Source organism: Lycorma delicatula, chromosome 11 (assembly GCF_047948215.1).
Source record: "Lycorma delicatula isolate Av1 chromosome 11, ASM4794821v1, whole genome shotgun sequence".
In the NCBI taxonomy this organism is placed as follows: domain Eukaryota; kingdom Metazoa; phylum Arthropoda; class Insecta; order Hemiptera; family Fulgoridae; genus Lycorma; species Lycorma delicatula.
The window spans coordinates 54,976,960-54,991,819 of NC_134465.1; the positions used below are offsets into that span (position 1 = coordinate 54,976,960).

Here is a 14,860-nt window from a genome sequence, read left to right on the forward strand (position 1 = left end):
ATCTTTAATGTCAGTAGCCATTCCTCAGTTTACGAAAAAAGATACAAAAATCTTTGTACAAAACTGTACGCTTCACAGTTCCAGCGACGTGGTGTTTGGCTGTTGTGCACATGCGCACGTAGGAAGCTGCACGGGAGGCAGAGCACTGTCGCTCCCGCAGTGCCAACTCTGGCATGCTGGTAGAAGATAGTTTTTTTTTTACTCCGCGTGTATATGGAACGTTCCCTTTTCTATTTTAGTCGGTGGAAGGAATATGAAAGCGGTTTAGTTGTTTTTTCAGTACCGATCGGAAGGTGGTGGAAAGTAAGGACTCTTTAATTGCCAAATCTGTCCAAAAACACGCTGGAAGGGAGAAAGAGAAGGTAATTAGTAAAAACTAATTAAGTAAAAAATAAAGTAATAATACTAAAGAATATTATTCGTATTGGCATTTTATTATTTATTTGGTTTAACCGAATACGGTTTATGTGCTTAAAAACCGTGTACCATATTCTTGAATGCGATAAAGTGTAGAATTAGATTATTATTCTGCTTCCAGCTATTCTGTTTGATTCATTTTTTTCGATTCTTTTATTTTACCTAACCATGGCCATGAAAAGGCTCAGAAAACACATTTTCTGGAGCAGCACCCTCACTAATTTTAGCTACGAGCTGCCAATGTATTCAACAACTTCAATATCCTCCTGATTTTATCCAGTAGGATGTGAAAAGCAATAACTCTAGAGAGCTGGCCTCTGGAGAGCAACAGTCTACACGCAATTAATAAAAAAACTATTTACAATTTTTGAAGTTTTATACGCATACAACGCAGACGAAGGAGCGACGGGGGATACTAGTATTAAATATAGGTTAAATTGTATGCTTTATATATATATATATTATATTGACACACTTAAAATCTTTACTAAAGGATATATTTTTTTAAGTATTAGAATTTAGCATAGATAAAAGGAATAAAACGAATTTTAAAAGGAAAAAATAAAAGAAACTGAAACAAAGACGTTAAGTTAAGTGAAGTAGGATCAAAAATAAATATATAATTCTATATTTAGCTTATAGGTTGCATGCGAAACACTATTGAAAAGACTCAGTGATCCGACGTCACACAATACCGTACTTTGATTTATGAAGTTAGCTCAATTTATCACGGGGTAAAAAATAAACGGGAATATTACAGTAGGTCAGTCAATAATGTTTTTTTTTATTTATTTTTTTCAAATAGTAATAAAAATACATAAATACCATTTATTTATTGTACTGTATAACAAGGTGATAATATAAAAGAATCTTGATAGAAAAAAGTCTTCACATAACAACACACGCAGTAAAAAGACATGATGAAAATAACTCTCATGCACATCCTGCAAAATATGGATGTTTCGATTAATTATTCTTCTATATTTAGCCAAGCTATACCATTGCCGATGAGTTTAAACCTTAATATTTCGTTTTAAAATAAGGAAATTACGGATAGTCTTGTTTTATTCCCAAATTTTTGGTAACTTATCCATTTAATTCCATAATTTAACATTCCATAATATTTTTAAAGGAACTAAAGAAAAATTTTTTTCCTTTATCGCCGCTATCTGCAGCTGTTTGGCGATTTGTCAAAATACCATCTACTCAGGTTATGAAAAATCTCCACCTTTTACACCTTAAGGACATCATTAAGACGCCAAGAACAAAAAACTCTGACGTGGACACCACATGACTTCCTTGTACACCTATTAAATTACATATACATATATTTTTTAAATGAAAAGTAAATAAAATTTTAATTCATTAATAACTTGTGACATATTTTTTTTACTGTTTTTATTGAATTATTATTTATCGTAAAACTGTTTTTACATTCAGAGGTAAAATATTATTAATAAATCAATATATTTAAATTTAAAAAAAAAGTTAAAAAAAATATATGTATATGAAGTCGGATTTGAACTGATGTGCCTTCCCATTGTAAGATACAAATATTTCATTAATTAAAATTTTATCTTGCTATTACTTCGGAACCGATGTAAATAAGTACCATTTAAAATACATCGTTGTAAAGCTCCCAATAAGGGCTTATTACTCCAAGATTCCAAGATTTTTTTGAATTTTGGGACATCCTACGGCTAATCGTTTTAGTGTTATGCGAGATACATACGTACAGAGGTCACGCTGAAACTAGTCAAAATGGATTCAGGGATGGTCAAAATGGATATTTCCGCTGAAATCTGAAAACCGAAATTTTTCGCGATCACAATACTTCCTTTACTTCGTACAAGGAAGTAAAAAACACATTCTTTCTGGATGGATATATTCATACACGTTCGTACGTATGTATGTATTCTGTAAATTACAGAGTAGAATAAAATTTGAAATACGATTTATAGAGTAAAAAAAAAAAATGCAATACAAAATAACAGAAAATAAATATTCACATCGATGCGAATGGTTTTTTACTTCCTTGTACTAGTAAATGGAAGTATTATAATCGCGAATAATTTCGGTTTTCAGATTTCAAAGGAAATATCCATTTTGACCATCCCTGAATCCATTTTGACTAGTTTCGGCGTGACGTCTGTACAAACATATCTCGCATTACTAAAAAACGATTAACTGTAGGATGTTGAAATTTTGGATTTAGTACTGTTGAAACATCTAGTTGTGCACCTTCCCATTTTATTGCAATCGACTGGACCAAAAGTTTTCAAAAAAGCCCAAAATCCAAAAAGTGTGGATATGCACTTTTTGTTAACTGCAATAATAAGCCCTTATTGAGTGCTTTTCAACGATATCATAAGTGGTACTTATTTTCATTGGTTCCAGAGTTATAGCTAAATAAAATTATAATTAATGAAATATTTTGATCTTACAAGGGGAACATAGGTTCGAATCAGACTTCATCTCCTTTTTTTAACTTTTTTTTTTAATTTAAATATATTGAGTTATTAATAATTATTAACCTCTGAATGTAAAAACATTTTTACTATAAATAATAATTCAATAAAAATATTTTTTTTTAAATCTCAGAAGTTATTAATGAATTAAAATTTTATGTACTTTTCATTTAAAAAGAAATGTGTATATGTAATTTAATAGGCGTACAAGGAAGTCATGTCCACAGGTTTTTTTTTTAACAGAGCATAAAGCGAACACAATATTACCTACCACAAATATTTTTAACATTAAAATATTTTCGTGTGATTTACTATTTTTTTATTTAAATAATATTTATTTTTTTAAATATTTATACCATAATTTCACTCTAAGATAATCTAAAAAAAAAAGATGAAATTAAAATTAAATAGATTCAATAAATATCGGTTTTAAATTGTATAACCCAATTCACAAAGAATAATAATTTTATTTGATTATGTACGTAAAAACTTAACATCAAGAATTTAACATAGAATAAATCATCGAGTCAATAACAGTTATTTTCTGATCTAATTAACATTGTATAGTAACACAAATAATTAAAATTACAATTACATAAGAGAAATTTCATTAACGTTGGAAAAAAAAGCTAATAAAAAGGTTATTTTAAATAATGCTGTTTCATGATACAAAATAGTAAACATAAAGGGCAGACAGCGGACACTGACAATGAATTCTGTTAAATAACAATATAACAAACGAATAGTACGCACTTCCGGTAGCGAGATGGTTCGCACGCCGATCATCCCCTCTCTCGAAATGTTATACCGCAGTTTTAGTATTACTTATTCGGTGTCCACTTAAAATAAACATAACTTCACTACAGAAAAAAAAATTATATTTTTGAATACACTTATCTTTTAAATGTTTTTAATATTTTAATTTAACATGTTTTAATGTTGTTTATAAAACATTTATTTTTTATAAACTTATTTTAATGTTTTTAAAACATTATTAGATACGCTATATATAATATGTAGATAATTAAGTTGGATAGGCCGTAATTTGTTACGGTAATTAAAATATAAAAAATCTCGCAAGCAATATTCATTGTAAATACAAGTTTTACTTTTTGTATGGCCGCCACATGGTCTATCAGTAAATTTTGTCCACAACAAACTACACAAATATCTTGAATGGATCCGTATGTCCTTATCATGGATAAACAAGACGTTAAGCTCAAATCTATAAACCATCCCCGATCATCATTTACAGAATGTTAATCAGAAAATCGCAAAAAAAAACATGCAAAAAACTGCTTCAAAGCCTCCTACAGATAATAAGTGGCGTTCTACTCATAATCCCTCAGTAGTAAACGTATTTACCCAGGATAGATCTATTACACAACTATTTTTTTTCTTCCAGGACCACCGTTAGACTCACCAGGATTCGAACCCGGGACCTCCGGATGAAAGGCTGACACGCTACCACTCGCTCCACTGAGGAAAAAGAAATTTTTCTTTTTCTCTCCAGATACTGAACCGGCTAAAATTCCCTTTCTTAAATTACATTTAAAATTGGGTAACAGGACTAAAAAATCACTCTGTACCTGTCATCCAGAACGTTCTGGGTTCGAATCCCGATAAGGGTTGAGAAATTTTCACCGCTAGAAAATTAATTTTTTATTAATTAAAATAGTAGGGTAGTTGTAACTGGGCGTAGATATGTAATTGCAAAATGTAGAATAAATATACTTCATATGATTATTTACAATTTTCTTACGGAATTATTTACAGTAAAAAAAATTAAAAAAATTATAATGAAATTTTAAACCGTACGGTAAGAGTCTTGCAGATATAATTTCTTCAATTCAAAAATTTAACAAAAATGATACCGATATCAAAAAAGGTTAAGGGGATTACATTTCTATCACCAAAATCTGTTATTAATTTAGAATTTTGTTTAAAAAAAAATACACGTTAAATATATGTAATAGATAATAGATACACTATAATAGATAATAAAAAAATGTTTAAGCATTCCATATAATAAGCAAAAAATTGAAAAATTTGTTACAAAACTCTTACCGGCCCGAATTCATTTCTTAAACAACGAATAAACGTTAATAGATGATAAATTTGTGACAGCAAATTTATAATTGTCAAATCTAACCAAAACTGTGGTAATCACATTATATAGTGAACCTTGGTAACTAATAATATGAGTTTGTTTAATAATTGAAATCGGGCCGGTAATTTTTGTAACAAATTTTTCTATTTTTTGCTTATTATATGGAACGTATAGATTATACAAACTGGTGAGTAATATTTATGAAAAAGGGGAATTTCCGTCAGACTTCAAAAAAAGTGTTATAGTCATGATACCAAAGAAAGCAGGGGCAGATAAATTTGAAGAATACAGAACAATTAGTTTAATTAGTCATGCATCAAAAATCTTAACGAGAATTCTATACAGAAGAATTGAGAGAATGAAGTATTGCGACAAATAGATGAAGAAAGAAGCATTTGGAAAAATATAGTTAAAAGAAGAGACAGACTTATAGGCCACATACTAAGGCATCCTGGAATAGTCGCTTTAATATTGGAAGGACAGGTAGAAGGAAAAAATTGTGTAGGCAGGCCACGTTTGGAATATGTAAAACAAATTGTTAGGGAAGTAGGATGTAGAGGGTATACTGAAATGAAACGACTAGCACTAGATAGGGAATCTTGGAGAGCTGCATCAAACCAGTCAAATGACTGAAGACGAGGTATTTTTTGAAAATACCTTTTGTTACAAATTAACTGAACTGAAATTCATTTTCATTTCACTTTTAGGTTAGGTCATGATTAGAACTGTTAACATAGGTAGTTGACTTCGCCGTCCGTCCAGTTCTGAGAACTATTACCGGCGAATTTCGAACGAACTAATGCCAGGTACACTGGCATTAGACCATAATCTAATGAAATCGACTGTAATAAGAATTGATTTAAGGTAAATATTTCTACACACATAATTATGAATATTGTACAAAGAAATATGATACAAAAATTTTTAGTGTATGAAAAATGTGTAGACTGCCTGGGATTCGAACCTAATCGTTACTTTTAAATAATGATATTTTATGAGAAATGAAAGATAGACATGAAAATTTATGCGTAAATTACATAAAATCGAAATCAAATAAAAAAACAGATACCGGCGATTATTTGGCTATTACGCGTTTATCATCGAACCAAATCGAAACACCATTTATTTTTATTAGGTCTATTTAGGTTTGCCTGCCGTAACCACAACATACACACAAGCATGAGCTCAATCACACTAGTATAGTAACTATCACTAAAAAAAAAAACACAACCGATATATTTTAAAAATAAATAACGGCATTCAACTAAGTAACTGTAATCATCTTTTCATAACGATACATGCACTAGATTATCTGTTAAAATCCTTGTTATTCATTTTTTTAATCGAAATTTTTACAAATATTGTTAATTGCATAAAAGTCAATTTCATCAACTGTAAAAAAAAATAATAATAAAAGAAAGATAAGTTACAATGTTTTAAAACGTTACATTTACTTTTCCGGTGAATATATCTAGAAAGGCTTCATTAAAGGCTTCATGTAAATCCGATACCTCGTTTGTTTTAGGGTCAACTAATTCATCTTATTCTTTTTCCTGTTTTAGCCTCCGGTAACTACCATTCAGATAATACTTCAGAGGATGATATGTATGAGTGTAAATGAAGTGTAGTGTTATACAGTCTCAGGTCGACCATTCCTGAGATGCGTGGTTAATTGAAACCAACCACCAAAGAACACCGGTATACACGATCTAGTATTTAGTGTAAAAATAACTGACTTTACTAGGACTTAAACGCTGGAACTCTCGACTTCTAAATAAGCTTGGGAAGACGCGTTCACCACTAGACCAACTCGGTGGGTCCCCAACTAATTCACCAGTGATTCTCCACCTCTTTTTGCTCCACGACCCCCAAAAAATCAAAAAAGATATATAAAATGAATATTTCGCGACTCCCCCCCCCACCACAACCACAACGAAACTTCTTTAAAACTATTTAACTGCATTAATAGCAACAGAACATGCATGTATGAAATCCCAACCCCGTAGGGGAAGATGCTTCCGGTCGCCACCCCCTCCCCGTTCCTAGCCCTGATGGGCTTTAAGGGGAGTCGTCATTCGCCCTCTAATGTTTTACATCTCACAATAATAAGCCAGGCCTCGTTAGGATGCCACCGATGTAAATGCCTCGGTAGACATTTACATCGGTGATTTTTAAACTCAGCCTTTGCCTTCGTTGGAGGCCTCGTCCGGACATCTAGAATGTCCTACATAGTTGCCCTTTGAACTAGCTAACCGAGTTCGCGGAAGCACGATCCCCGCGTCTAGTTCTACTTTTACCGAGTCACTTTGCATGTATGAAATGCACAAACATGAGTAATCCACAGGTTCCAACTTCATGTATCTTCTTCTTGTAATTTCGTCTGCTTTCATAATATTCGCTATAAGAGCGTCATGTTCGATCATGCATATAATACGTTTTAACAAGTTGTACTCTAAACAGTATAAAATAAGCTAAAGGATTGAAGAAAGTCAATTTAGTTTCGAATGCGAAGCGTGCCGTTATTTAAGTTTTTAAAAGCGTAGTTTCATTGAAAATAATAATAATTGAGGTTTCGGTTTTTTAATATGTGATCAAATGGTTTTTTCCAATTAATTTTTATGCAAAATGGATAAATTTAAGAAAAAAACGAAGTGAACCATCTACATCCAGCGAATCAATTGGTAAAAATATAAGATTATATACAGTTTCAGTTATTTAGATTATGGTTTTACCTCATCGGAAGGAAAGCCATAGTGCCTTGTTTGCTTTCAAATCCTCTCCGATGAAAGCATGAGCCCATCAAAATTAATTCGACACTTGGAAACTAAACATCCGGATCATAAAAGCAAACCCTTGAAATTTTTCAAAAGAAAATTATATACTTTGAGAAATCAACAACCACGCCATATTGATAAAAGTACACTTGAGGCATCTTATCTCGTACCATTAAGAATAGCTAACATGTACAAACCCCATACAATCGCAAAAAAAAAAATCATATTTCCTGCTGCAATTGAAACGGTTAATGTTTTAATAAGCGTGAAAGAAGCAAAAAAATTGAAAAAATTCTCCTTTCTAACGACATAGTATCAAGGCAAATCGATGACAGGTCTACCGATGTTCGCGATCAGAATAATTCAGCAAGTGAATTTTTTAGTATTCAATTACTGTTGTTGGCTTACTTAGCTGATATATTTTCGCATTTAAACGACGTAAATGTGAATTAAAAAAATGTGATAAAAACATTTTATTAAAGACAGACAAAGTTCATGTTTTCATTAAGAAGATTAATATCTATATTATTCGGCTTCAACGCAAATATTTTGATAAGTTTCACTCAATTCCGATTATATTTAGAAATATCTGGTTGAAAAAGACACTATTAATCACCATAGTTTGGATAGCATTAACCCACAGGGTTGGTCAAATAGTGAACGCGTCTTCCCAAATCAGCTGATTTGGAAGTCGACAGTTCCAGCGTTCAAATCCTAGTAAAGTCAATTATTTTTACACGGATTTGAATACTAGATCGTTTTTATCTTCCCGGAAGATAAAAATTATTTTAAATTCAAGACCAACCCATCGAAATGTTTCCGATAAAACGTTACAATTACAATTTACATCTGAAGATTTAGATACGTTTTGGCTTGCTAGTCAAAGTGAATATGGAAATTTAGTCACAGAAGCATTGAAAATATTAATTAATCCCTTTCGCCATGTCTTACCTCTGTGAAAAGGGTTCTTCGTCTATGGTTGCGCTAAAAAATAATTACAGGAATCGTCTTTTATTAGTTGAAAACAATTTGCTTTTGTGTGTTCCTAACATAGATCAACGTATGAAGAAACATCCAAATGAAACACAAACCCAACCATCTCAATTTATTTTCTTTACATGTGCACTTACTTATAAATGTAAGTAAAATGTTTATAATAAATGATTTTTTTTTAATTATTTCATTATTGTCTACGTGTAAAGTTGTAAGCTAATTTCGCGACTCCCTTTTTATATCACCACGATCTCCCGAGTTGGTCTAGTGGTGAACGGATCTTCCCAAATCAGCTGATTTGTAAGTCGAGAGTTCCAGCGTTCAAGTCCTACTTAAGGCAGTTATTTTTAAACCGGTTTGAATACTAGATCGTGGATACCAGTGTTCTTTGGTGGTTGGGTTTCAATTAACCACACATCTCAGGAATGGTCGAACTAAGACTGTACAAGACTACACTTCATTTACATTCATACATATCATCTTCATTCATCCTCTGAAGTAATACCTGAACGGTAATTCCCGGAGGCTAAACAGGAAAAAGAAAGACCGAAAATAAATATGTATTGTTGCTTTTGGCCTTATATCTCAGAATTGACCAAACTGATTTTCTATAAATGTGGCTCAAATATCTCTATATTTGGGGTATTGATGATATTAATTTTTTTCAAAATTCGTTAAAGGGTGGGAATACAGCGAAAAACCAATTTCGATTTTCTTAAGAGGAATTTTAGAGTTAGAGAGTTTTAGTTTTAGAGAAAACTTAAAGCAAATTTTTTATCTAATGCACATATAAATAATAAAAAAAAAAAAAAATTTTTTTTCAAAAACGTAATCCCTTCTCTTAAAATTTAAATAAATGTTTTTTTTGTTCTTTTACTTCGTCTCCCTTTAGTTTAAATATTTCTCAAAAACCTTTTGAAAGTTTATACTTCATTCTACGATTTCTTTTAAAAAGAAACTACGATTTTTTAAAATTATACATATCGGACCACCTAAAATGCACAAAAGTTTTTTTTTTTAATTTTCTATATCCAGTGTTTATCAGAATATTCATTTTCATTATTATAAAACAAATTTTTTCCAGTATAATTAAAAAATGTGTTCCTTACTCATACCGACGTTATACTTATTTATAAATTCTTCTAAAAATTACGAAATATAAGCAAATAAAAAAAAAAATTAAACAAAAGATAATCAGAAAAAGATCTGTTCACAAATTTAATAAATATATATTTCAAACAAAAATTTTGATTTAATTCCTTTTTTTGTATAAAAAACTCATTTAGACTCAAAAGATAACGCCAAAACAAAAAAGATAACACTAAAAAGGCCACTAAAATTTTAATTTATACAAACGTACTAAATAGAAGATTTTCAATAGTTAAGAAATTTTTATTGTAATTTCGGTTGGCAATCCCGAAAACGACAACATTCTTTTGTATTTTTTAATCACTTAATTATTTATATGTATTTTATTTTTTTATTTATACTACTTTTCCGATGTTTCTGATGAAAATTAAACAGCAATCAAAATAGCCGTATAGTTTTAGAATTTAAATAAACAATTTGTTAGATAATTTTTATTTTCCCGTCTCTAGCGAAACGTGATCTTATAGAAGCTATAACGAGAAAATATATAGACCCGTCTAAAAAAGTACAATCTAAAAATTCTACATACGTTAAAAATTAAAAAACACGACTGCCAAAAAAAATAGGATGTCCGGCCAGTGCAGATCATTACACGATAGTTAAGTAGAAATGCGGAGTCCCAAAATTTCGGACCACTGCCATTACATCCGTGAAGACTTTATACCAATATGACTGAGTCCGTCGAATATTACGCATCATAAGGTGAATTTTTTGAACAACATTATTAAGCTGTATTTTGGAGTAAGCGACCACAAAAAAAAAACATTTTGCTGTTTTTTTTTAATAATTCTATAGTTGAGAGGGCGTAAAAAAAATTTTATGTATAGTGTAGCTTTTTTTCTAATTTGTTTAAATATATATATGAGCGAGAAAGAGCCTATGATGCTCCCGGTAACGTAAGGATTCCAACGCGGGTTCATACATCTAAATTGGTTCGGCCGTTCAGCTACGGTGGAATAAACATATATACATCTTAAATACATTACACTCCTTTTAGGGCAGTCGTGTAAAAACAAATACGACTATGAGAAATTGATCTTCAATTAAAAGCAAAATTCAAAAAATAAAAAATTTAATTAAAAAATACAGATATTCTTTTAAAAAAAATATGTAGGTAATAAAAAAAATATTTACGTTGTTTTTTATTTTATATTAATTTTACTAATGACAATTTACAACTTGAAAAATTACATATCTTTTCATAATACACGTAATGGTATGAAAATTAATTGCAGTACTTTACCATGGGGAGAAAGGCGAAATTAGACTGAAAAGTATAATTAAACACCACACGTTACATACTATTAGAATTACAATAGCATAAAAGATGAGAGAATTAAGACTTTATAGATAAGTTAATAGTTTTCAGCGGAAAAGATTTTGCTTGTAATAAAAATTTATTTAATGACGAATTAAATTGGATCAACCCACAGCTACTATGCAGATCACAAATAAAATGTATCAAATATTTAGATAAGCTGAGAATAACTAGATAAATTTACCAGATAAATAACCCCAGTTAAAGCAATTGGAAGGTAATAAACAAAACTGGAGCTGTTATAAAGTTAATAAATTCTTTATTACTTTTTTTAAGTTAAGATTTATGTTACAACTATTACATAGGTTAAGTGTATAAATGAATAAAGAAGTTTTTGCATAAATCTGGTCAAATAACTAACATCATCAAATAAAAAAATGAATTGGTTAAACGCAAATTTTTGAGCTTGGATTTAAGAAAAGCCATTTTGTTCCTAATTTAATTTTATAAAGTAGACTTAAAAGGAATAAAACATAATATTTACGTATCAGGGGAAAGGATAATGAAGAATGAAATAAGATTTTAAGAAAATTTAGGCTTAAATATATAGAAAGAAGTTATATATAATCATGTACCATTTGTAAGGATAGAAGGTAAAGAAAAAGCAAATGCTGATTTTGATTGGTTAAGGATGCAATCTGTCCCCGCTGCTCACCAACTTGTATATAGAAGCAATTCAGTGATTGAAGGAAAAATTTCAAATTGTAAAACTACCCATAGAGAAAAAATAAACATCGGATTACACAAAACAGATAATTAAGTATTTTGGATGTAGTAAATATGTTGCCTGTAAAAGATTAGCAGAAAGGAATAAAAAAGAGCTTCAAACCAGTCATATTACCGATGAAAGAAAATTGCCTAAAAATATTTAAAATTTTTATAATTTCTGAAAAATCCCATACCAGAGCGAGCTATACGTAATACAAGCATGTTTTATAGATTTCTATGCTATCTTTGTGCAACAAAAGGACACACAACAACTGAAAGCTTGTTTTCTAAGGTAATTTACGTTATATTTTCAAAATGATATCTCTAAAGGATACTATTTTTAAATTAAAATAATAAATAATATCACCATTTGCCACAATGAATGTGGAACTCTAAAAATTAAGCATAAAATAGGAATGAAACTCTTTACAAGGAACTAGCAGTTAATGATGTTAAGGAACAATTTAGATTCGGAGTTAACAGTACAAGGTGAAAAGATAAAGATGATACGATTTGCTGATGATAAAGTAATTCTAGCTGAGAGTAAAAAGGATTTAGAAGAAACAATGAATGGCATGGATGAAGTACTACACAAGAACTACCGCATGAAAATAAACAAGAACAAAACGAAAGTATTGAAATGTAGTGGAAATAACAAAGATGGACCACTGAATGTGAAAATAGGAGGAAAAAAGATTATGAAGGTAGAGGAATTTTGTTATTTGGGAAGTAGAATTACTAAAGATGGACGAAGCAGGAGCGATATAAAATGCTGAATAGCACAGGCGAAACAACCTTCAGTCAGAAATATAATTTCTTTACATCAAAAATTAATTTAAACGTCAGGAAAAGATTTTTGAAAGTACATGTTTGGAGCGTTGCTTTATATGGAAGTGAAACTTGGACGATCGGAGAACCTGAGAAGAAAAGATTAGAAGCTTTTGAAATGCGGTGCTATAGGAGAATGTTAAAAATCAGACGGGTGGATAAAGTGACAAATGAAGAGGTGTTGCGGCAAATAGATGAAGAATAAAGTATTTGAAAAAATATAGCTAAAAGAAGAGACAGACTTATAGGCCACATATTAAGGCATCCTGGAATAGTCACTTTAATATTGGAGGGACAGGTAGAAGGAAAAATTGTGTACGCAGGCCACGTTTGGAATATGTAAAACAAATTGTTAGGGATGTAGGATGGATGTAGGGGGTATACTGAAATGAAACGACTACACTAGACAGAGAATCTTGGAGAGCTGCATCAAATCAGTCAAATGACTGAAGACAAAAGAAAGGGAATGAAAATTAATAAATTTGTAGAAATCCTCAAATTAAACACACCATGGTGTTTTGAAATGATACAATAAAATCTGAGGCACCGGATGTATAAATAAGCCGACAGAATAATTTTTAATAAAGTGACAACTTCTGAACATATAAATTATTTTTTCACTTAATTCTTTTCATTCCATGAATTAATTGTAATTAAAAATCCTTTATTTTTTTTAAATTAAAACTATTCATTACTATTATTATTATTATTCATTACTGAATAATAATTTAGTATTATTGAATATATTTATAAATATAATGTATTTTAATAACATGTTTAAATGTTAAAAAACAAAATTTTAACATTTTTCTTTTTGTTAAAAAATTGTTTCATGATTACAACCACACAGAATATAGGTTGTTAATTCGAAATACTAAATTAGGAAAGGATTAAAATTTAACCATGATAGGTATTAACACAAGTTATCCACCGATTTGATTTTAGTTTCCATGGTTACAATTTGTTTACAAACATAATCCGGCTTATGTATGTTTACTAAGTGTATTAGTTTTTCTGGAGAAAATGTGTTCTGAGAAACAAATTTTTAATTAACCTATCAAAGACATTAATAACAATAAAAATACGAGGGAGAAGACATCGGGTTGTTTTATTCAAAATATTTTTCTACTCGTTTTTGTTATTTTTTTTTTTTTTTTTACAAATACTTAATATTAATTTTTTGGTTCAATCTTTTATACAGTCCATTTTGAATAATTACTATCACCAATTATAATTAATTTTATTATAAAACGTAAGCACATAAAATTAAAATGCATAATAGTGATTGCTAATTGCATCAGACAGAATCTAAATATGATTTAATACCATTAAGTACATTTAAAATCATGTTATTTTATATTAATCGAAATTTATATTTTATAATCTACCTTTCGTTACTTTTTAAAATTTAAAAAAAAATGAATCATGGGTATTTAAATAGCTTGCACTCAAACAGCTGATTACAATCTTGGTTACGTTATAGGTTATCTATCAAAACAAATCAACACAACCGGTTAAAATACGCACGTTAAATAATAGCGTGCATCCGTTAAACATTAAAATATTTCATGCATTAACTTAAAATCGTTACCTTTTTTATCAAGAATGGCAAACACCGAGTAGCAATGTGTCAATAACAATATTAACAAACTTGTATACAATGGAATTCCATCACGATTCGCCATGCTCCCGCGTCAATGTACTCCAAACAACTGTGACCTTGCAATGGATAAGGCGATATCTGGTGGCCACAACTGTAAATGACATCGATTTTGAATGAACTATTCGTTTACTTAATAATAATATAAAGTATAAAAGTGCATACATTATTCAACTTTACAAAGGACAGCGATGAATAAATAATGTAAAAGTTGTACTACGTTGCATTAATGAAATCATGAATAAACCCTGTAAAATTACCTGTACTAAATAAAAATGCACTGTCATCATTAACTTCAAGTTCAATTTTTCAGTGTTATCTAAAACAATAAAATTCGTTTTAAAATAAATATGTTTCAATAATAATTTAATTCCAAAAAAATTTTCATTTAAGAAAATAAAAAAAAATTAAATGTATCACTTTATCTATACATAA

General features: G+C 29.9%; 1 protein-coding gene across 1 annotated transcript in view; it reads right to left on the bottom strand.

Moving 5' to 3' along the window:
• LOC142332399 (uncharacterized) overlaps nucleotides 1-14,469 on the bottom strand; it is a 72,014-nt gene extending 57,545 nt beyond the window's left edge. The window contains exon 1 of the mRNA XM_075378829.1: nucleotides 14,357-14,469. Within this exon, the coding sequence (XP_075234944.1) occupies nucleotides 14,357-14,450 (94 nt within the window). The 5' untranslated portion in view covers nucleotides 14,451-14,469. The remainder of the gene's footprint in view (nucleotides 1-14,356) is intronic.
• Nucleotides 14,470-14,860: the final 391 nt, after the last annotated feature.